Below are 25,031 nucleotides of genomic sequence, written 5' to 3'. Positions count from 1 at the left end.
TTTGTACAGGGGTCGTATTTCCTTTTTATTTTTTTCCCCCTCTGTGCACTCTTTTTCAGGAAATGGCAGCAAATAGAAGTCTCTTTTGACTTCAGAAATGGAGTCAGTATCTTGTGGTCACCAGAGCTGCATGTGCACACAAGTTCTATATTTTAACACACTTGAACTTTTTAGTCAAGAGCATAAATACATGGTTAGTATTTAACCATAAATGGGAAAGATATGGCTTAGTTGTTACCCAGTTCTTTGAGGATCATCATGACGTATTTCTGGAGAGACCATCATTAAAAGTGTGCCAAATACCACTCTGTCCCAGAAGTCTGGGAGGGTTCACTGTAGGCATGTCACTGTGTTGTCCCTTTCAGCTACACACAGCTGTTATCTGTGAAGTGTCCACACCAAGTGCAATTTCAAGTAACATGACATACCAGTGCAGCACAAATGGTTTTGGCCTGATATGCATCACAAGAATGAGATCTTAAGAAAGAACTTACAATTACAGATCATAAGAAAGAACTCATCGAGCAAAAGTTGCAGTTGCTTTTCTTGCTTGAAGCACATTTGCTTGCACACTAAATGTTGTTTTCTGTATTGTTTTAAGAATTAGCTGTTAAAGAGTTTCTACTTGACCTTTACAAAACAAGCCATTAAAAATCATCATGTTAACAGGGGACCCTAGAAGGCCCTTCAGGAATGAGTGTGTTGGAGCAGACTGCATGGCAAAGCATGCATTGAAAAACTGATTGTCAGAAGAATCCAGTCTTGCAGGATGACTGGTGGATTGGGTCAGTAGCATCTTAAAAATACAGGATGCCCCTATCAAGGGGCTAAAGTATACCCCTGCCAGCTTGAAAGCAGCTTTGTCTACTTGTTCTTATGAAAAACTGAGTAGTGAGAACCTTGCTTGGTCTGCTTGATGCCTTCATCCTGTCCTTTGTTTCATGGGTTCTTACTGCAGCAGAGATTGGACAGGATGAACTGATTTCAACCTGCTGTGACTTGGGACCTTCTGAAATGGCAAGAAGCAGGGTGGTTTGAGCTACATGTCTTTTTATTTTCCTGAGTTGTTTTATTTCTCTTATACTTGAGCAGTTTTAATGCATCATTCTGTCTAGACATTTTTAGAAATAAATTGAAAGTGTTTAGTTATCTGAGGATGTGAGCTAGCAAGTTTCTTTCAGAGACATTGGGTGAAACATCTTGCTTGCTTTTTTTCAGAGTAAGTGGTGGAAACAGTATCTTTAATGCTTAGGAATTCTATGTTATAATCTCAATGTTCAAGAAGAAAATGAATTATTGGGGGAAAAAATCTGAATTTTTTAAAAGCTAAATTCTTACAGTGTAATATGGTCCTACTCATTATATTGTACCAACTAAATTTATTGGAAGTCTTCAGAACAAGGGGTAGGAGCTGAAGTACAGCCCTTGTTACAATGAAGAGAGTTTGTTTTATGCTCCATTCCTAATGTGGTAAACTTACCCTTTGGTATGCATTATTTCCTGAATCAATAAATAAGCTGTAATGGAAAACGTAGCATTTAATAAGGAATGACATTGTATGTTTTTTTTTTTATAGACATCATAAAATATTGATTCTGCTATCAAACCTGTAGGAGATTAGTTTAACTTGCAGAAACTAGAGAATAGGGTCAGTTCACGTACATATTTTTGTTATTGTGACTGTTAAATATCTACCATTAATTAATCTATTTTCCCCCAACTTCCAGATAAATCATGGTATTTTGGGGAAACAAGAAACTATATTAATGAGCATCAACTCCATAATTATACTTGTGGCTGCATAACAGGGACACAGTCGTGTCATTTCTTTAGGCAATAACTTTTGCAAAGAAGTATTTTTAAACTGGTCATTAATTTTATGACCATAGAAATGAGATGCAAAATTTATGCTGTTGTCATTGGCATGGGTTCAAGGCACTACTGACATTATGTGTGATTGTAATGGAATGGCTGCCAACTAATGAGTCTATAGACATTTTGTTTGAGCATGCTTTGCTTTTAGATGTTTGATTAGGCAGCAATGCTTTCAATTATGCCTGCAAATTGTATTGAATACATTTACCTGATGCCCATTGTTGCTTTGTAGTTCGGTTTTCTATTACATAAGTGCAAGTTGAATGCTTTTCTTTAATTTATTGATGCTTTTTGGGTGTATTTTTAGATACTTGGCACCTGAAGAGAATAGTGGTTTGTGCTGCTCAACACTGACTCCTCTGACTGTTCAAGGAGTAGCACATGGATCTTCAAATGCAATTCTGACTGCTCTTACTCCATAGGTGGAGTACAAACTTCAATGCAACACATTGATGGAGGATCATGTAAAGAGGAGAAAGGGCAGAGATTGCTCAGAGTGGGAATGTAGGAGACGACACAGGATCAACAGGAAGCCTCTTTGTGAACCGTCAGGAGCAATTTCTTTGTATATTGACAGAATACAGTCCTAAGATATCTTTTAACCCTGACAGAGCTAGGAGGCAAGAGCCCCAAGGTTGATACCAGAAAGCACTCCTTCTTTTATGCCAGTACATAAACACATTGTGAAATGTTGCCTGTTAAAACTCCAGAGCATAATGAGTCAGCTTTCTTATTGAAATGCCTGCAGTTCTTCTGTACAAATTAGATTATTGAAGAATTGTATTTTCAGTGTATAATATAAATTGATGAAAACTATTATTTATTTGCTACTATTTTTCTTTGCTCTAAAATAAAAAATGGAAGATTTTTTGCTTTAATCTAGTCCTGCATATGTCCAGGTTGCTTGTACCTCTATCCAGAGTCTGCCACCTATTCTCCTCATTTTTCATGTAAAGTGTGGATAGCTAAATGTAGTATTGTATGACATAGGATTTATATTTTGGTTCTGAGTGTCTTTCTCAGTGAGGGCTTTTTTTATGGAAGTCTTCAAGCCTTCTTTAGAATTTAAAATCTAGAGAATGCTTTGACAAATGTAAAGCACTGAGTGTGAAATTTCTTTCTTCATAATACTCTCAACACTTTTCTTTTTTTGGTTGTTTTGTTTTAAGAGCATTTTGAATTTGGATATTCTAGACATGAAACAGAAACTTTTTTTATTAGGAATCTACATTCGGTGTTGCTATGGTTTTTGTTGTTTCAAATACAGTATATAATTGTGTCATGATTTTCATGCCACATGGCAACTAAAGCCCATATAGTCCCTCACTCATTTGCCTCTGCTGGGATAGAGGAGATAATCAGAAGGGTAAAAGTGAGAAAATTCATGGGTTGATATGAAGTTGGTATAATAGGTAAAGCAAAAACTGTACACAGAAGAAAGACATAACAAGGAATTCATTCATCACTTGCCCAGGGTAGGCAGGTGTTCAGCCATTTCTAGGAGAGCAGGACTTCATCACAAGTAAGAGTGACTTAGACAAACATCACCACTCTTAATGTCTCCTACTTCCTTCTTTTCCCCCCAGCTTTATGTGCTGAGCATGGCATCTTATGGTGTGGAGTATTCTCTTGGTCAGCTGGGGTCAGCTGTTCTGGCTGTGTCCCCTCACAACTTCTTGTGCACCCCAGCCCGCTCACTGGTGTGGTGGTGTGAGAGGAAGGAAAGGTGTTGACTCTGTAAGCATTGCTCAGCAGTAACTAAAATATGCCTGTTTTATCAACACTGGTTTTAGCACAAATCCAAAACATAGCCTGATACCAGCTACTGTGAAAAAACTTAACTCTATCAAAGTCAAACCAGCACAATGATTGGTATATGTATGGCATGCACTAAATATGTATGTAGGTATTGAAAATTCCCTTGTTCCTAGGTCATCTGGCTTTTATATGAAAGTAAAGGACAAATGTTTACTGATTTTGAAATCCTAAGTGTAACTGGAAAATGGTAATATGGTGACTTAGTGGAAGAGCAAGGTAACAGTGCAACTTTGCAAACTTACATAATTTATTATTTGTTGCTGAGTGGGACAAAATGCTCTGGAGATGTTCTTTCTACGTGTATACTCACCTACTTGTCATCCGCAAGTCTTATTCATTCAAATATACTAAGGTTTGCCATTCAGCCCATGAATTATATGTGCTGGAGTATGGTGTTTCTGGAATTGTTTTCTTCTAGAAATACAGCCTAATATTTTAAATTTATGCTGGCACTTTCATGAAGGTTCAATGATGACATGTTTATGCATAGCTAATAAGAGGATATTTTTAATTGACAACCAGGGCTTACACATACACATGTATTCTATGCATTCTAGTACTAGTAAAAGTTTAGGACAGGAAACAGTGGAACTTTTGGAATGGAATCGAATTTTGCCATTATATTGTGTTTGCTCTTTTTAGATGGAGTGTATAATCTCATACAGATATATATAGGCAAAGAGAGACAGGCACCTGATCTCTAGAATCTAAGTGTAAAAGATGATCATGCTGGTTATAAATGAGGCATAATATTTTCTGTTCATGTTCTATCTGTTCTGTGTTTTTCTATTTGGAGGAAGAGGTGAGTTCTAGAGAGAAATAATTTACTTTTGATTGGTTTGACAGGTGTGATGAAGTGCAAATATTTTGATCAGATTAACACGATGACTGGAGTGCTACTGGGAGAGGACTGTGTCAAAAATAGGTTGGAGTCAGGTTCAGATTCAGAGCAGTTGTTAAATGGCATGGGAGCTTGGGAGGAAGCTTTCCTAAGAAAAGCGTACTAAATTAATGAAGGGAAAGCCTAGCTAGTGTTTGACAACCTTTGAATGTAAGAGAACTCCAGCAAAACAAATTTCAGATATTGTTGTTTTTACTGCATGGAAAACTTGCTGCTTTTTACAAACAGTCACGGAGCTTTCTGAAATAGTCGCTGAATTTTCTGTATATTTCCATTATTAAATGGGAAGGGGTAAAACTCAACCATAGTTAGGCAGTCCTACTGATGAATGCAATTTCTGCACCTGTGAAGAAGAATATTTTCACTATGCATGGGTTTATTTTGGACTCTTATAAATTAGTTTTCTGATCCAGTACTCCAAAAGGGAACACATAAATAGAGAAGGATATTTGGATGTCTCTGGAAAGCCTTTGTGTTTGTATATAGCAAAAGGCAATGCTTGAACAATTTGGTGTTACATGATTTTCAAGAAATTTGAGGGCTATTTAATCTATTGGAACATCAACTTTAGGATTCTGATCTGATGATTTTTGTCGTATTTAGGTTTGTCTCCTTAACAAAGATTTTTTTTTTTTTTTTTTTTTTAGGAGCAATGTAGTTTGTTATTTTCCCCCCTCTTCATTGCCTAGATGTGTTAAGCATATCTGAGAAAATATGCTGAGTTTCAGGAAGAAGTTAAGTTCTGCCTAATTAGGTGAAAGCCTCAACTAATATTGATTTCACTGTATCCTTCCTAGACCTTCTCGCTTATGCATGACACTGATCAAAGTGCATCAGATTAACTGATTTTGTAGATTTTATATCTATTGTAGCAGGGCTCTCAGTTGGGCAGGAAATTCATTTACAGAATGCTGCATTAAGCCACAGGTGATACCAGGTGCTGCCAGGAGGCTATTCCACTTCTGGTTTCATGGGAGGAACACACACAGAGTTTTGCAAGGCAGTGCCTAATTACAGTGAAGAAAAGGAAAAGTGGGCAGAGGTCACTGCTGCCAACAGTGGTTAGGCATTTCCTGGGAGGGAAGTTGCTGCAGCTCCATCCTGCACTAGGACAGGCAGAACTTTGGAGCCTGGTGCTCTCCTTTATTCCTTCTGCCAGTGTTTTCCCTTTCCTGCCTCTTTGCTGTGGTGTTTCTTTCCCCCATCGTGAGAAGCTGCCAGCTGTGCCGTGCTGGGAGCAGGTTCATTATACGACAGCGTTTAGGGAAACTGCTCTAGCAGCGTTTACACATCGGGTCAGAATGTAACCCTAGAATGGCATCGCTCACAGCTGCGCTGGAGCCTGCCAGTGTCCATGAGAAATAGGAGTTTTTCAGTTCCAGATAGGAATTAATATCCTCCTGGCTATTGGAAATACTTTTATTCTGTGTGTTTGTGTGATAAGCTATTTCACTAGCAATGTGTATTGACTTTTACAGAGCTGGAAGATGAGGAAGAGTCAGAGAACTCTCTTTCTTCGCCTCCTGATAGCGTCTCCATAGCATCTGACCGATATGATAAAGAGGATGAAGCCCCTTCTGATGGTATGTGACACTGTTTACCTTTCAAAGTACTAGATTTGCCAGTTTGCTATGAGCTGATGTAATCAGATCCTTGTGATGCGAAATTTAGCGCTGGAAAACAGATAAACAGATAAGCAGCACAGCTGAATGCTTTTCTTACCTTTACAAGAACCTTTAAAGGAACTGAAGAGCTCTCTCTAGTGGTCCTAGAGCATAGTGAAGCTGTCTCAAATTTACAGTGTTTCTCAACTCACGTTTTTTGATAACAAAGCATCTTCTGTAGATACATATGTTTTTAAAGATAGATCAGTGGCTAAACCAATGTGAATATTTGTAGTAACAAATTGTTTGTTAATTCAACATTATCAGATTCTTGCTTAATTTTATTTTGCTACTTAATGGCTTAATGTATTATTTATCTAATAAATAATGAAACAGTTTATGTGATTGATATTTTTCTGCAAACTCCATGCAGAATAGGTTCATAAAATATTAAATTAATTATTCCTACAGTGTTTCCTTCCATTAAGACAGTGTTTTGTACAATGTTTTTGTTATATAAATTTTAAGTTTGGGTTTGCATTTAGGAAAAGTCCACACTTCATAGCTGTTTTCCATGTTTTATTTTGTATTCATTAAGTTCAATGCTAAATGCAACTGTTCTGAAGACATGAACAATTGAATATTTCAACAGTTAACAAGCTTGCTTTAGCATAGTGTCCATATTTTTGAGATTAGTTTATTGTATACATAATATAAACATCTTCTATGGATAATATATGACAGTAAATTAAATATATGTACAAGTAAATTAATGATGTATATTAATTTGTGGCACTGGAAGTTAGATAGACTTACTAGTGAATGATGTTTTCTGACGTGATATGATGATCAAACTGTGCAGCTCCATCTCGAAATACAATTGCTGAATGAAAATATGCTTCCTGCAATGTAGCACTCCACATTTTATATTATCCAGATTATTCCCTTTGGAAACATAAATTGCTTTTATGAGGTATAAAATTATGTCTGTTGCAGAACAGGGATAAGTCAAGTACATGCATAAGTGATAAACCTTCTAACCACTGATTCAGAATAATGCTTTTTTTTTTATGTCCAGAACTCTGTAAAATGTATAACAATAATAATCACACTTTTTTTTTAATATTGAGCTTATTGCATGTTGGCAGTGTGACCTTCTACTAAAAAAGTAAAACTAGGCCTTTTTGCTCGCTGGTTGAAATGTAATTATCAGTCAAATTGAGTATGGCTTTTAGAAAACACAAGCTAATTTTCAAAACTACAGATGAATGCAACTTTCTGTGTATTTATTTTTGCTTACAAACATTATCTTATCATTATTTCTAATTATAACTTAATAACATGGTGCTGATTGCATAAAGGGTATATGACAAAATTCTATGACTATTTAATAGGAGGTATGGTTATAGAATTGTTTCAAAACAGTTAATCAAAAGAAAAGTGATAACGTTCATAACCTAAATAATGAACGGCTGGAGAATGCTGATGCAAGAGTATGTGAAATACTGTATGAATTTGTACATATGGATGATTAATTTTTAGCCTTTTTGGAAGTTATGAGAGGAGGTATAATAGCTGCTCAACAATATCTTGACTAATTCATACCAGTTTAGGTAGAAATATAGAGGGTACGATTCTTTTATATTTGAGGTGATTTTACCTTGCTGGTCTTTCTGTATTTTATGATAAATCCTCTTTAATTACCTAGTGGGAGTGTAACACGAAGAAAATTTGAGGAAAAAGTGATAAATTCTGATCTCTAAATACTTAATTTATTGGAGTATACGGTGTTCCTCTTTTTCTCTTTGAATGTCTAATGTGTCATTCTAAGACCGTTTTGATTTTAATATATATAATCCATCATTCCAGTCTAGCCACCTAGCCTGTGTATGAAAATATATGTTGGGAAAATCTTATAAGAGGTGGATTGATCCCCAGAGGTGTCATTTGTTTCAGTTCTAATAGGCATAAATGGGTTTCTTGAAGCTTAATACTGTATTTTAGTTTTTTAGCGGTCTGTTAATGTTCAGTATTTAAATCCTACTCAAGGAACTGGATCTGTAAGATGGTCTGTAGATGTTGATTTTGTATAATTACCAGTTTAATTCAGCAGGGCTCTGTACAGATCTAAAACCTGATTTGTGTAGGATCAAGGCTCTCAGCGTTAACAGAGGGCTCTATCTGTAGGTAACTGAATTGAGGTGGTTTTTATTTATGTTTGAGTCGTTTTCTATTTTTATGTAAAACCTTCTACATATATTTTCTGCTAAAAAGCCCCAAGGCATTTCTCTTTATATACTTGAGTTAGGCTGCAAGGTTTGTATGACTTGCCAAAGTGTCGCAATTTGACTTTGCGGCATTACTGTCAAAACATAATTTGTGAAGGCACACGCTTGGTAACAGATAAAGAATTAGTGTATTATGTGTATGTTACAGTCATTGTAAAATCCTGGAGTTTTTGTGTGACCTTTGTCTAATGGTGTATTAATTACAAGAGGGATAATCCATTTAACAATAAGTATGGGATAACTAAATTAGCACAGGTCACCTAAAGGCCTTTTGTCAAATCTGATTGTTATGTTGTCCTTTTGACTTTTACCTTATGGTAGGCACTAACAAAGTATCTAAACTTTGATGGATTATAAACTCTAAACATGATATGTATTTTTCATAATGCTAATGTAATTTTCTAGGTACTGAAAAGGTCAAACCCCCACGTCTCTGTGTGCATTCTAAGTCTGTCTTTCCTTTTAATATTTCTTTTTCTCTGTTCCTCTGGTTCAAAAGTTCACTCAGTTCCCAAATGGCCACCTAATTTTCCAGTTATTCCCTCAAGCCATATGTGTTTTGGTTTCTTTATGGTTTATTAGGTACTGTAGGAAAGTAGCATAAGTTATATCATCTAATGAAATTCAAGCACACTTCAGTGATGCTTTGACTTGATTGCTGGCAGCAATTAAATCACAATGAGAGAGAATGATGCATGGGCTTACATGTCCAGACACCCTACAGAAATTGGAAGAGGGATAAAACACAACAAAACCCCCCCAACAAAATAACAAACTGAAAAACAAGACAGACCAAACAAAACAGCACAGCCAGGCACTCTGGTCTTAACTTGATTTTTTTTTTTTTTTTTATTGGCTAACAGCCTGATTGATAGCAAAATCATAACTTGCTGTATGCTAACAGGCAGAGTTCACTTGTAGGTTATTGTGAGCTGATAAAGGGTTAGATGGAGTTTTGATTTTCGCATTGGTCCTTGGTGCACCAGATTAATGGAATTTCAATGAGAGACTGGAGTAGTCACAGCTTTGTCAGAAAAACAGATGGAGATTCTATAGCCATGTCTGCTCATTAATACCAGTTGCCTGAAAGGTGTACTACTTCTCTATACAAAAGACTCAACATAATTGATTTTTGAGCGAGGTATTTTTTCACTTATTGATGACTAGGTTTCTTGCAACTTAAATGACAGGTTTTTGTATAGTACATTGTATAACAATGTTATGTCTTGTAATTTCTTACTCCCCTTCCATCTGCGTATTGAAGAATATATGCACTGGGAAATACATGTGTCTTGATTAGTTAAAAACCAAAGCACACCAAAATACTTTAAAATTGAAATACCAAGATTTTCTTTCAAGTTGGAAACAAACTTACTTTTGGTTGAGAAGTGAATGGGAAAAAAGTTACTGTTTTTCATTTAATTTTCAAGTTTCCTAGTTATTAAATGCAGGTTCAATGGTAGGCTTAAACTTTCCTGTTTTATGACACTGTAATCTTCTTTTATAATATATAGGGGTTTTTTTCTTTTTTTGGTTTATGGTATGGTAACCTGATTTTGTAGTAAGAAATGTCACTAATATTAAAGGACCAAACTTTGACTTTGTAACTGGACCTCTGAGGAGGACATGTCACTTTGGCTCTGCAGGGAGTGTGTAATTGGATAATTACTGGATCTAAAAATCACAGTGAATAGTGTGATGAAATAATTTAGATCATCACCATTTCTATGGAAGATCTAGAAATGTTGCCTTGAGAAGGTAAGGATGAAAGAAGTACTAAAAATGTGTCTGGGGACTTGTATGTTCTTCAGATTATCACATCTGGCTATAGCTTATGAATAAAATATGCTTTTTAGTAGAAAATTTTTAAACAGTCTGAGAATCTCTTATTAAATTTCCCTATAGTTAAAGTGGAGGAAGGTAGGGCTGGAGCAAGCAAAACTGGTCACTTGGAGAGCTTTGAGGAAAAAGAGTAAATGGAAGGATTGTGCTTTAACTGTCATCAAAGTGCAGTTTTGAAAACGAGCAAAATTTATTACTCCTGCAACATGATTTTCTTGCTATAATTTTTGGATGAAGCAACAGGCATCAGCACTTTGTTTTCATGTACTTTCTTTGGAAAAGTTCTATACAAGTCTTTGCAGGCTGGAGTAAACTATTTTACATGATATATAGTATTTACTTAATATGAGCATCACGTTTTGCAGTTTGATTGATCAAGTGAGAATGAAAAATTGTGTGACTGAATTTTGCATGCTGTTCCTTTTTACATGTTAAGTCTCAAATACAAATACTGATTAAGCTTCCCCACCCCCCCCCACCCCCCTATTTTTCCTATTTGTTAGGCCTAGTCATTTGAATACTGTCACTGAAGAAGGCTGGTAGAGTTCAGTGTAAGGTTTTATTGTTGTGCATACACACAAGTGTTTTCCCACTTCCTGCAACTACATTCATACTGAGTTTATTTTTGAGGCACTATATTAAAGCAAAAACTGTTCCTCGGTTAAGCACTGCTAGCAAGTAAGGTATCAAAGGTTGGAGAATGGAAAATACAACTACGAAATTCTATCCTTTCTCCTTTTGCCCTTCTTATCCCTCCAGTCTTGTCTTGGTTTACCACTTTTTAGTAACATAATAATGTACATGGAGAGGATGTTTGGTTGTCTTGGGGATGACAGCATTGGAAATTTACCGGAGTTATTGTAGGAGATTAGTTATTTACTTTGAGTATTGGAGAGAGATGCAAACTTAAGTGCGTGACAGCCATTCAAAGGAATGAGAAACTTCTTGTCTTGGTTTTCTCATAGGTAGATCTCATTGAAGGCAGAAAATCAGGTACTTTATTATTCCTTATATCTCTTTTAATATTAAAGAATGAATAAAAAAGGTCATATTGAGGGGAAGTAAGATCTAGGACAGCTGAACTTCAGTGAGAAAAGGTGGCTTCTACTTTATGCTCTTACTAAGCGCTGGCAGGAGGGCAGGTGCCCATCATGTGGAAAATGCATAAAGACTGGACTTTGGCATGCTAACTTTATTTTGAGGGGATGCTAGTTCTTGTCAGAATTTTGAAGGGGATTATGATTCTGCATTTCTGGCTGAGAAGGGTGATATGATGATCAAAAATGTTGCTTTCAACATAATAAATTTTAATTAGCAGCGCAGTCTTAAGCAGGAAGATTGAAGTCTAAAATTCCTGATGTGGTGGGCTGAGGTTGTCAGAGGAACAATATATCACTACAAATTTAGGCTGAGTCACTTATGGACAGTTTAGATGTCATCCAGAATACAATCTTTTTTACAAACTGATAGAACACAGAAGTAAAACATAGCAAAGAGGAACTTAAAATATGAAGCTTTGGTTTTTAAATTCTGGTTTTTAAGGATATTGGTACATGTGGGACCAGCCATATTAATTTAAATTCCTAGGTGCAATTCCCTCTTCTCTGTTTAACACATGAGAAGAGGGGGCAAACTTTGTGAAAAGCTGTAGAGAAGATCAACTGCTTGTTTAATAGGAGAGACCTTAAGAGTGAAATCGATGTGTCACCCACAGTCAGCCTGAGATGTTTCTTGGTGGGCTCCTGTCTCATCTTTCCTAAAAATCTCTACTCATGCAATTGCACTGTTCCTTGGACAGTTTGTCCCAGTGCTGCGCTCTGCTTGCTAGGAGAGAATGCATACCCTAAACTCCGTCAGTCTGTTGATATTTGAATGTATTTTGTCCATAAAAGACATGGTAGTAGTATATTTTTTTTCCCTCTGTAATGAATGTAATGAAAATTTTTGAAGATTGAATAGAAACTTTATAACTTTCTACATGTAGCTGCTTTTGAAACCTTATGAAAAGAACAAACAACTGAACTGCTTGGTTGCTTGCTTGTTTGTTTGTAGGACCCATACCAGTGCACATAACAGCAATGACTTGGAAAAGCCAGACATTTAAAAAAAAGTGTGTGTGAAATATGCAAAGCTAATTTAATTAAATTTGATTTAAACCATTTGTACAGATCATAAGGGAATAATTTCTGATAGGAAGCAGAAGTTTTAAGTGAAATTTTGGCCATAATAAAGTCAACAATAAAGTTAAAAATGGCATTGTGTAGGTTAACAGTGTGTACAAATTGATGATACTAAAATGTTTGAACTTCTAATTATCATGATGAAAAACTTCCCATCAAACAATAAACCCCTGTGTTCTTTTAACATTTACCTTTCTCCCATGGGAGAGATGACATGGTTTGTTGCTCATTTTATTTCATCTATGTTGCTTCAGTGACTGAACACTAACAAAACAGCCATATATACTCCACCGCTACATAAGACAATATCAACAAAAAAACCTAAATAATGACCTGCTTAATCCATTTCTTTTTTATATTAGATCATAATTTTATTCAAGATATATAACAATATTGTGGTTAAAAAAAAGCCCAGAAAGTTGAAGTGAATAGATTTTTCTATTTATGTTATGTTGCTTGTTGGCCTAATGTTCTTCTAGTTTGGTTCTTATACATCACAAATATCTGACATCAAAAGGAAGAGGAGAGATTTTCCTTCTGCCTCTTGGATATGCAATAAGCTTTTCAAGTATGTTTTGGAGGCAGTTAATTATGATTTTAGGACCTTATTGGTGCTTTATCTTGACCGAGTGAATTTCTGCCTTCTGATTTCCCTGTAATTCCTCTTTCTTCCTGCCAAGCAGTAATGGTAAGGCAGCTTCCATTCTGCTCCCTACTCCTTTCCTCCTAGAATCAGAAAGATGCATCACTCACAGATGATAGCACAGCTTCATGCTGCTTCAGTGGCACCTTGAGGTAGGTACCAGAGGAGACCAAGTCAAACAGATTGATGCTGCTGACAGATTGGCATTCAGGGCAAGAGGTGTCTTTTCCTTCCTGAGATCTACCATGTACCACAGAAAGATGGGTCTGCCTTCAGCATATGCTATGTAGTGCTCACAAACATCCTGGGGAGAAAAAGCTCTACAGTACCATAGTGTTTTGTTTGTTTTAGATTTGATCAGAACTATTTAAAGCAATGGTCTGTGTGGCAATTAATATTTTGTCTCAAGGATGAGGCTTTAGAAGCCCCTGGATATAGGAATCTACTGGGGAAAAAAAAGTATAACCTTGCAGTGTGAGTACAAGCTAAGATTGGCATTTCTTTCTCTGAATTGATGATTAAGAATTTGTGCCCATATTTAATTTATTGCATGCATGAAGTGTGTATAAATCCTAATGAACAGAAGAAGATTTTCCCCATGTTCCTGTTTTTGTGTATTAATTGATTAGTACTTTCTGTAGAGGCGCTAAGTGAATCTGTAGATCTTAAGCAAGAGCAAACCAGGCCTGTTTTCCATCAGGCATCATGCAGTCCAGGCATTAATTTTAGTGAATTTGTGTTTGTTTCCTTTAAAAAAAAAGCAAGCTTGCAGTGAATTAATATTTGTGAATTTTGAGATTAAATTTGAGTGGAAAAGTAAAAACTGTGTCATGAAAAAGTTTATTGAATGGTTTTGCAAAAAAACTCCCACGCAGTAGATTCAGTCTTTTTGGTATCCACTGAATGGACAAGTTCTTTACTGTCCTTCTCAAGAAGATTTTGCGGATAATTGTTTGCTGCTTAAAAATTTTCAGCAGGAACCATACTTCTTTGGACATCTGTCACTCAGCAGTATTAGTATGATACTTTCCTAGTAATTTTTATAGATATTTACTTGGATTATGTACAATAGTAAGATTTAAGAGTAGAGTAGCAGACTAGAACTGCTGAATGTCATATTTTCTCCAAACTAAAATTACTACTCCAATTTCTTAACTGATGTTAGCCACAGCCTATTCATCACTAACTATCACTGTAATGATGGGTATTATCCTAGGAGTATCTTGGTCTTGTCTTCTCTGTTGCTGGTAGTCAGAAAGAGTTTTGAGCCCCTTTTGGGCAGGGAATTATGAATGAACCTACTCTGCATAATGGGGGAAGACCTCTTCTGCTCTAAACAAGATTTTCCTGTCTTCTCTGTATTTACTCTGCCTGCCTGGACACACATTCCTTAACACAGGGTACATCAGAGCCTGATAATATCTTTTCAGGTGTATCCTGTCCTTCGTATAAAACAATTTTTGCTTGTTACTCAACAGTCAAATTTTGTATTTCTCTGCATCATAGAATCATAGAATGGTTTAGGATGAAAGGGACCTTAAAGATCATCTAGCTCCAACTCCCCTGCCATGGGCAGGGACACCTTCCATTAGACCAGGTTCTTAAAGCCCCATTCAACCTGGCCTTAAACACTCCAGAGATGGGGCATTCGCAGCTTGGACCTGGATGATGTATAAATACTCACAATATGTATTCAAAGGTGCAATTAGTTTATGATGTCCTTCATATATCTGCACTTGTGCATCACTCCTCTGCAGTGAAGAGGTAAGAGGTAAGAGAGGATTAGTGTTGAAATAATATGAATGGGAGCGGAAGGATATTTAGACCATGTACATGGCTGTGCAATAAAAGTGAAAATGGGTTGGGGGCAGGTGAAGCGAAGGTGGTCCAAGTCTTTTTGGTAGGTTAATAGAATGTGTTCTTTTGCAAGGATGGGTACAAGGATGGGCCTTATTATTAGTTTCTTGGAAAACAAGTTAATGCAAGTGTTGTCATTGACTTCCAATTAAAAAAAAATTAACCTTGCCTGTTTTCACAGGACATTATTCTTATAATTCTGTCTATTTTGTGTTTAGTAATTTGAATATTATTCATATGAAGATAGTGGGGGAAAAACTTTCAGTTTTCTAGAACTGCTTTTCTTCTAGTAGGAGTGGATGATTTTTCTCTAACAGCTTCTTCATAAGTTATCTTTAATACCGTGTTTTATCAGAAAAATAATTGGTGAGACTTCCACAAACTTGTTTGATAAAAGTTTTTTGAAATATTTTAGCACAATGGCTACTTGGTACTTGTATGTGTAAAATAACTGCATGTTAAGAGTTGAAAATACAAAAAAGAATGTAGTCATATTGAAAAGTGCAGAGATCTTCTTGCCTGTAATCTTTGTAGATAAAATTTGGAATTTCACGTCAAAAGTAAAACCACAAGACAAAAACTTTGTTTTTACTTGTTAACAACAATGAATCTGCAAATTTCATTTGGAAATATGGACTGTGTAGTGCAATTGACGGAGGTACATTTAAGTACATATTGCTTTTTTAATGTATGGCACACCTTTTTTCTGCCTTAGATTGCTGTAATCTTCCAGTGCTCTCATTCACTTGAGCGATATTTAGAATGTGGTATAAAAATAATGTGAAAATGCTGTAGTGAGCTGGTGATAATTGATTTACTCCATCACACTGAAATACCTCTTGTTTTCCTCTTCCTCCTCCCTTGGGCAATAATCATGGGATCAAGCTGCCAGTCTGTAGATATAATTTTTCCAGCAGTGCCATCTGGCTCCTTGGCACTGGAAGTTGTATTGGCTTCTTTGCTGTTTCCACTGATTTTTGTCAAATGTTAGTCCGTTGATGAGACATCTTTTGCGAGTGGGTGCTGATTTTTTCTGCCCCCCAAATGAATGTTGTTTTTTATTGGTATTGTAAGGGACCACTTTTTATTTTATTTTATTTTTAAATGGAATTTAGGGCTTAACATATTAAGGTTGCTTTGAGGAAAAAATAGGATTTATGTACAAATTGGCTTCTGTCATCTATGTTGAAAATAGTTTCTCAGGATTTTGTATGTTTTTAATAGTCCTAGCTTCATGTCCTCACACAGATTTTTAAAAATCTTCAACATTAATGTAGAATTATTTCCTTTTTATTTTTGGAAACTGACTTTTCAAAGACATGATAAATGAATGATAAGAATTTGTATGGTCTGCATTACAGATATAACAAGCTGTACGTTTTTGAATGAATAGCCAACAAAGCCCTCTTTTTTTTTCTCGCAGGACTAGTTTTACTTTTGCTGTGAACTTTTCTTAAAAAAAAAAAGATTTAAAAATGGAAAAAAGGTGGCTTAATAGAAAAAATACATCTGAGTTTCTTTATTCTATTCCAGCCTTAGATGCACTTCACTGCCATACAACATATAATGATGGTATTGATAAAGTGTTAGAAAGGAATGTTCTGGAAATAGTATTTTAATGGGGTGGGAAGTAGAAGGAAAAGCCCATTGATTGAAACTATTTTTGTAATTATTATTAATACGCTTACTACTTTTTTTAAAAAAAATATTTCCTATACTGGTCAGAGATATTCAGTTAGACAAGAAAAAAGCCTGAGGAGCTGAGGATTCCAACCACACAAGAGGAACAGAATTTCAGATTACACATTTTTATTTTATGTTCTTAAAAAAAACCCCAACCCTTGAATATTGCATGTAAATTTAAAAAAATACAAAGCCTGTTCTGTTGTAAGTGAACTCCTATTAATCAGTGCAAGATGAACTAATTTAAATCCTGTATATATATATAATATATATATATATATATATATATATATATATATATATTTATATTTCAACCTGCATTTTCAAGTGCTGTGTCTCAGATAAATGAATTATACTCATCCCTGAGTGTAAATATAAATTTTCTTCTGTGTTGAAAGTATTTACTTAACGTTGTTCAAGGTAACATTGGAAATTCTCAATCATGAACCATTGTATTTAGTTGGCCTATTTGAATATTTTTACATTATTATCCGTAAAAGTAGAAAATAATAAGCACTATTTCTTTTTCATTGTCTCAGTACTATCCTAGTGTAATGCCTTTATTAATAAAATGCTATTAGACTGGTATTTAAATCAATATTTACTTGTTTTCCCAGCATTGGAGAAATTGTCCAGTACTGGAAATGATAGGATTAAAAATCTTGTGTAGGACAAGGAGGGCCTTGATGGGATTTTTGTAGCAGTTGCTTTGAATTAAATTTCAAGTATCTCCTGGTGTCTCTTTATAGTAGCCTTTTAAAGAAAACAGCCATGACAGACAGGGTGTCTGAATGCAGGTCTCATCAGTAACTTGACTCACACACAAAGTGGGTATTTTTAACATATGAGTTCAGTTGAAAGAATCTATAGAAAGGGCTATAATATCAAAGTAAGGCAAGTATGGCAAAATATACATGATCTATTGTTAATAGCAAAAGTGTAAGTCTAGTCTCACAGAATATATCCTCTCATGAAAGATTTTAAGGGCATGGGTACATCATGATTTTCTAAAATAGCATCAAATCTTCTTTTTGTTCGTACGTAAATGTGAAGATAGAACGTTGCTGCTAATCAATTGTCTGGGATGCCACCTCATTAAGATTTACACGATCATCAAAAATGCCCAGAATTGTTTGTTGGCTATATCCTAACTCAAATATATAAAGGGGATACCACAGCATTTTTCTTTAGAATCGCAGGGAGTTCAGTGACCTTTTGTGGCAAATTATGTAGAAAGAAAATATTTATATTCATTTAAAATAACCTCCATGAAGAAATAGTCTCATTACCCTGTTTGATCAATTCCTTGCAGCCTGAGCTGTAGCATGCTGCTATTGCCATTGGTTGATGGAATACACTGAGAAGTGGCTAATGGTGATGGTGCTCATCAGGACAGGGTTCAGCCAGCGGTCAGCAACAAATAATTCAAGACTGTTTCTAAGTTTGCGGCTGGTGGAATTTGCTTCTTGCCCCAAGCCAGCAGCATTGCTGAGCTGGGCTATTTGATTAGAGGAGAAGCATATTTGCTTCTTAGCAACTGCACATTTGCACAACACACAGACCTATACTGCCTCCAAAGGTTTGCCTTTTGTGATGGTGGAATAATACTTTTCTGTTGATTGACAGACAAAAGAGATCTTTGCAATGCAGAGGAGTTTACAACCAATTTTTTCTTTGTCTTTTGTAAACTTATCAGAGGTGCTTTTTAATTTAGCACTGCCTGGTGCAGATTTGTATATGCAGCAAGACTGGCCATGATTTGAACTGCATTTAAGCTATTACTGCTATGCATATTTAAAGGACAGATGCACACTTATGCTTAATCATTGGTGTGTGCAGCTTTTTCCCCAGCCGGTGTACTTAATGGAAATTATTTTCTACTATATTTTCAAATAATTTTTTATATGTATACTGCTATTTCCTATGCAAGAGTGATACTCCTTTTACAGAGGGTAATGATAAACTGAAAACTGCTCTATTCTTAGTGCTTTTTTTAAATATGTGAACAAAATTGTGGCAGTGATCGCAATTTTAATAGTGTGTGTGTAATTTTGGATGTAACGTTTCCCACAGGAAGTGAGTCTACAGGAGAAAATGTGTCTAGTCAGTAGAAGGCAAAGGTATTTATAACACTGGTAATCCTTGAAAGAAGACAATTTCGGTTTACAGTCCTAGGAGGCCAGGACAAGAAAAAAGCAAACTTTTTTTTATGGTTTTACAGCTCTTTTCACTCCTGGTCTTTATTTTATTGTGGAAGATTCCGTACTGCCATAACAATAAATAACAATAAATCACTGATGTGGTTACTGAAGTGTTTAATGAAATAGAAAGTACAGTTAGTGTTAATGTGAATTTCTGCAGATATCTGCTTGCATATTTTCCTAAATAAAACATATCTTTTAACTTTCATAACTCAAACCAGTGAGTACATTTCAAAGTGAATTTTATAGTCAATTAAAACTGTGTCTTTTAAGGGATAGGGTGATTTAAAGGAGGAGTGAACAATAAAAGGACTGTGGGCTAATGTAAGCATTCTGGAATTTACTTATTAATAACCATTTCAGTGGCAGTTCAGAGCCAAAAGGGGAAAGCAAGAAAACACTCTGATACGGTGAAGCAACAAAAAGTCCCAAATGTCCCTCTTTAAATCAATATTAATAAAACCTATAAAACTTCTAAATCCTTTTTCAATTAGGATTTTTTTAGTCAGATGAACATTTTAAAATGAATTATCATAAAAATTTTAGGGTTTTAAGAGAATTTTGAAAATTGTGGGATGAGGCAAAATGAAAGCAGTGAGGTGAATTGGTGGCTGTTTTGGGGAGCAGGTATTCAGGGTGTGCACTTCCTGGAAGAGCAGGAAGCGAAGTCTAGGTATAGATACAGCCATAGTTTTGGAGGCCCTGGAAGGGCCCTGGAAGTTGATGACTGACTTCATTCTCTTCCTTGTTAAATTTGCTGGGTGTACATATATATACACATGAGTTTTTAAAAGGGTGTTTCAATGTACTGGTAGGATTTCACAGTCATTTTTGAAGGTGTTAGCTTTGGCCTAATTTCTGAGACATTCAAAGTTGTGATAGTGTGATAAGATGACTGCTTGTTATGCTGCTGAATTGCCAAAGATGCTTATGTCTGACTGACTTATTTTTATACCTCACTACCTGTTAAGGTGTTCCCTCTGTTCTACACAGATCTTGTACTTCTGTCATTAATAGAGGCACAATAAATTAGTGTTGGGGTTTTCTTTTCGTTGATTGGTTCTTTTTCTGATAGCAGCCAGCCTTTTGCAAAACTAAGGGTTTTGAACAAAGTAACTAAAAGTAGGAGTTGCCACATTATTTCTTACAAAAAGCAGCCGTACCCAGGGTAGAATGCAGCAGCTCTTACAATGGCACTATAAACAATACCCAGCAATTTAAGAGCAGGATGTGAAGAATATTTTACCTAATTGAAATGACAGGGGGGATTTTGCATAGGTAGAAGCAATTATTCATACTGGAGGTGGGCCAGAATGCTGGGGTTATTCCCCTCATCTTGCTAATTAGGCTTTCAGTTTCATTAACAGTCATCGAGATATTGGGTGACTGACGTGTATGAACATGGCCATAATGCATATAAAGAATATTTTATTTAATTATTGTGGTTCAATTTTGTTTTTATAGCTGAAGAGGGGTAGAAATAAGGAGTGTTTCAATATATGCAGAACATTGAATAGTATGAAGGCTGAAGGCAGCATGGCTATGTCTATTTTTGGGTACACTAAGGCCATAACTAAGACACTACCATGTTTATATTAGCAACATTTTATTGCCTTTTTAAGATGGAGTTTACAAGGGTTTCTACCTTTACTAATGTGTATGTTGAGAAGAGAAATTAATCCAGCTTTGTTGTGCTTCCAGGATGTTTTCAACCTGGAATGAATTCAGCTTTGAACAGGTCTGAGGAATCTACAGTTCTTGTTGCATTTAAGCCTTAATTTAGGAAACATAACCTAATCCACATGGCATCTTTAAATTTCCCTGTCACTCTAATACATTTTCATTGGTTTTTTTTTTCACCTGCCCCTGTTAATTGCCTTTGTCCTTCAGAAACAGACATTTTGAGGGAGGTTTGTTTTGCTTTTCAAGGATTGATAATGAGGTGCAGCGATTCATAACATAGTGTTGATATCCAATAGGTGCTTGTTGTATTTTGGAAAGGGCCTTGAGTGTCTGAGCCTTTATTAAATCTCTAGGTTAGTCTTTTTTTCAACTGACTTCTCCTTTCCCAAGCTCTGTGATTAGGAATGTCAGGTAGAGAATTTTTTCACTCTATTTGCAACTAAAGATGTCTCAGTTCTTAAATTAAAAATAGCCTTTAATGAATAAAATTACCAAATAGAAATCAAGAAGGTGAAATATTGTACAAAAAGCAGATCCATTGAGTCAAATGTTTAAAAACCTGAAAATCAAATGTGTGAAACTGAACAAGCTAAACGAATGAAAATCACTTTAAAGCTGAGAAAAAAATTGTTTAATTCAGAACTGGGGTGGTTTAGGTTGTTGCCTGGGTTCCCCTTTTAACAAACAAAACAGAACAATGCTGTTATAAGGTAGCATTATAATAAGGAAAAGTGTGGTTACAGCATAACTACCCATTCTGGTTCCTATTATTGAGTAGATGTGGCCATAATTTGTCCTTTTGGTTTGATAATTACATTGATGGTCCTTGTGGAATTATTAATGAATTCTTTGTGACTGAGAGTCAATTGTCTAGCTCTGATGGCTTTTTCATGTTAGTTTCTTCATCTGTAAGATTGCTCTAAGTAATATACCAGTGATTTGTAAATATTTTGAACAGAGTTATCCTTGCATGTTGTATTTCCTTTACATATCCAGAGGCAAATTCCCTTGTCAGTATGTTTTATAGGCTAACATGACTATACTGTTGGATAAAATAATGCTAATGAAATCAGAACAAATAGAACAGCAATTAGTAATTTTATTTGTTCAGTATACCTCAGATCTTGCACAGAAATGAGTTTTGGTAGTGATATAAGACACGTAATGGTATAGATAATTCATGAAAAGTTGATTCAAGAGTCTTGTTCATTACTACTTGTCTCAGTGACTCTTTCTGCTTGGTGTTCTCCGGTACCATTTTGTCAGGTGTTTTTGAGAATTTATTGTCAAAGTATCTTATTTTTAGAAAATTTCAAGTCTATATGGGGAGATCTGAGAGAGCATTAGCATGTTATAGATGCAAACACTTTTGTGGGAAACAATATCAAAATGAATCTTTATAATGACTAGATTTTATTTTGATAGAGTTTTGTTGGTAATGATTGATTGGCTGCTTTTGGGAGTTCAGTTTATGGACAAACTGAAACTGAATTAAAAAGCCACAAAAACTGGCTAAGTGCCAGTAAATGAGGTAATGTATTTTGCATATGTCATCTTACTTTCATTGGATCAAGGCAGTTTTAGAATCCTCTGCTGTATGTATGAATTTGAATAATTTCATGCTTCAGAAAACCTAATCAGGATGAGATCAAAAACTGGGAGAAAAATTTTGGAAGCAGATGTGCAAATACACTGGTGGAGGGAGGACCTAGGTTGTAGAGGTGTGTAACAGGAAGTGGAATTAAATTCTTGTGGCTATTGAAGTCCACAGAAATCTCTTCTTCCTTTACTAGAAATATAACTGTCAACTTAGAAAATGCCCAGGTGGTTGGGAATACAACAGTATTACTTTATGCAATGCCACTTTCTTCTTATTATTTCCATATTACTATATTCAGGCTTTAAAAGTCAGCATTCTTTTGATGTGCTACTTGTTCACTACTTCAGGATACATGTGTTCTTTACATGGGGAAGGATGTAGAGTGTCAAAAGTTTAGATCCTTAAACTAAAATAATTGAATTTTACAGTTGCTCCTTCGCTTTTTGAGTGACAGAGTTTAAAAAGTGCATATCCAAACTGAGGAAATTTTGACTTGGGCTGGTGGAACTCCCTCCATTTTCAATGACCTATTAGTATGTGTCATGAAATGGCATTTTCACTTGACATAATTTTTTATTTAAAAAGGAAGAAAGAAGAAGGCAACATTATTACAGTAAAAAAGGTGTTTTTTGTAAACCATTTCATTTATATAATCAGAGTCATCTTGCTGTTTGCCATAAGGATACTCTTTCATGGTGTTCTCCTCACTTTTCCTCTGTCAATTTAAGGCATGCTATAGCAGTCACAGAAGAAAGTGTGTAGTTTTCTGAAATGCAGGAATCAGTACATATATGACATCCCAGTCTTACACATGCTGGAACCTTCCCTCCGCCCCTTCTCTCTCCCTCCCTCCCTCCAATTTAGATTACTTTGAAAAAGTGTGTGGGTGCGGCAGGGAAAGATCTGTGGCACAGCAAGCCTAAAAATGAAATGTTTTTCCTTTTCTAAAGACAAGACTTTTTTAAAAATAAGCATAATGAAACCAACAGCATTTCACAGCATTTCTAGAAAAGATGTGAACACTGTTTCTCTGTTATGAAGAGGAACAGTGGAGGCAAAGTAGCTGTGACTTGCCCAAGATTGCGAAAGGAGTCTGGTTAAGAGCCAGGACAAGTTCTGCGTTTTCTAGCTCCTGCTTACATGGTAAGATCTCTTCGTTATGTCTCACACGTTCCAGCTTTCTGAAGTTTTTGACAATTTGAAATGGATATTAAGGGGACATAAGGTAAACTTTTCCCCCCCTGTCCTCAGAACCACATCATTTATTAAGAGATGTCATCCTAATGTGTATACAACTTCCATGGCTTTGAGTGTTATTGTAAATGGTAAAAAGACTCTTTGGTTGGATTTAGACTGACGCTGCCTTCTGAAGTACAAGAGGTGTTTGTAGTTTTGTATAATGTCTTAGTTTTAATAATATTATTTTAATATGAAAATGTTGGTGTTTCTTTAACTGTTTAAAAATAGCATATCCTGCTTTGATTTTTCAATATCAGAAAAATCATTTAGGTTTAGGTCCCAGCACCATCTCCCCCTCCTCAGGAGTTACAGAAGTGCATTAAACTGCTGATACAGACACTAAAACTGTGAGTTTTCCCTTACTGGCTCATTTGAAGTTTTTTCCTTTTTTTTTTTAATGAAAAAGGTGGTGATGCAATTTAAAGGCTGGTAGATAAACTATACCGAAAGTAGTACAGTGCACTCTGGAGGCAACAGTACAATGCTTTCTATCTTAAAGATCACAGATAGCTTATATAAACTGGTGGAAAAGTTTATGAAAGTTACTCTTCAACTTGCAAGTGAGTGAAGTGATTTGGCTTTACTTTAAAAACAGCAGCCTAAAACTGAGCTGCCTGAGTATTATCATTACTCTGAAGCAGCATAATTACCATTAGAAGAGAATTGGTTCCTTTAAGGGAAAAAATAATGAAGGGAAAACTTCTTAAAATGAGTTTTATTACATTTTTCTTATAAAATTAGTCTTTCATTTTGTTGATTAATGCTTGAGTTTAAGATTCTGATGTAGGCATTTTGCCATTATAATTCTGAAATATGGGAAGTCCTTGAAAACATTCCGGGATTGCCTTCTGTCTGTCTGCCTTGTAAAAGATCCTTTCAGTTAAATGGACCATCCTCCTTAAATGATGTCATTAGCTTGGATTGAAAAGACATTGCCTGCAGGGAAATCATTTAATTGTCTTAAAGTGCTCTACTTCTGTAGATCTTGAAGCAGCACCCTGACTTCCATCTTTGTATCAGATAATTCATCTAAAATTCTGTTTTTAATCTCTGACGAAATATTGAGATGTAATTTGCACTTTTATTGGAGAAATTTGAGACCTTTTATAGTCTTGTCTCTGTCAAATGGATGGAAAAGTTTCACTTGTTGAAATGCAAATGGGTACTGTCTTTTTTTGACTTAAAGAATTAATTTAACATCCATTCATGCACTGCTTTATAAATATTAATGTATTGAACTCTTTCATTTCACTGATACCAAGATATACTTTTTTACATACGTATTCCTAAAATCAGTAATATTTACTTGGTCAAACAGCAAATCAGGTTTTGGGGATAATTGCAACCTTTTTTTTTTTTTTTTTGTTTAAGGTAATGCACTGAATGTAGGAAAATGAAAAAAAAAATTGATCATCTTTTTCTGTTGGACTTACCAGTCTCTCAGTCATGTAAAAGTCAGTTTATCAGAGATATTGGGAATTTTTAATCGAGTAGGCAGTCAGACCAGCAAAAATCAAACCTATGTGTATCAGTGAATTACAAACTTATTTAGAAAGCATATTCCTTGAAATTATATAGTGTAATTTTGTCTATAATCTATTGCACTTCTACTTTTAA

The 25,031-nt window shown here is 35.4% G+C and overlaps 1 protein-coding gene across 1 annotated transcript in view; it reads left to right on the top strand.

Annotated features, from left to right (window-relative positions):
• SKAP2 (src kinase associated phosphoprotein 2) overlaps nt 1-25,031 on the top strand; it is a 119,431-nt gene that overhangs the window by 16,906 nt on the left and 77,494 nt on the right. Inside the window, exon 4 of the mRNA XM_054273541.1 lies at nt 6,073-6,177. Coding sequence (XP_054129516.1) covers nt 6,073-6,177 — 105 coding nt within the window. The remainder of the gene's footprint in view (nt 1-6,072; nt 6,178-25,031) is intronic.

Source organism: Melozone crissalis, unplaced genomic scaffold (genome assembly GCF_028551555.1).
Source record: "Melozone crissalis strain CALT ecotype California unplaced genomic scaffold, PUWL_Pcris_2 ptg000016l_1, whole genome shotgun sequence".
Lineage (NCBI taxonomy): Eukaryota > Metazoa > Chordata > Aves > Passeriformes > Passerellidae > Melozone > Melozone crissalis.
This window is presented reverse-complemented; position numbering and strand designations above follow the sequence as displayed.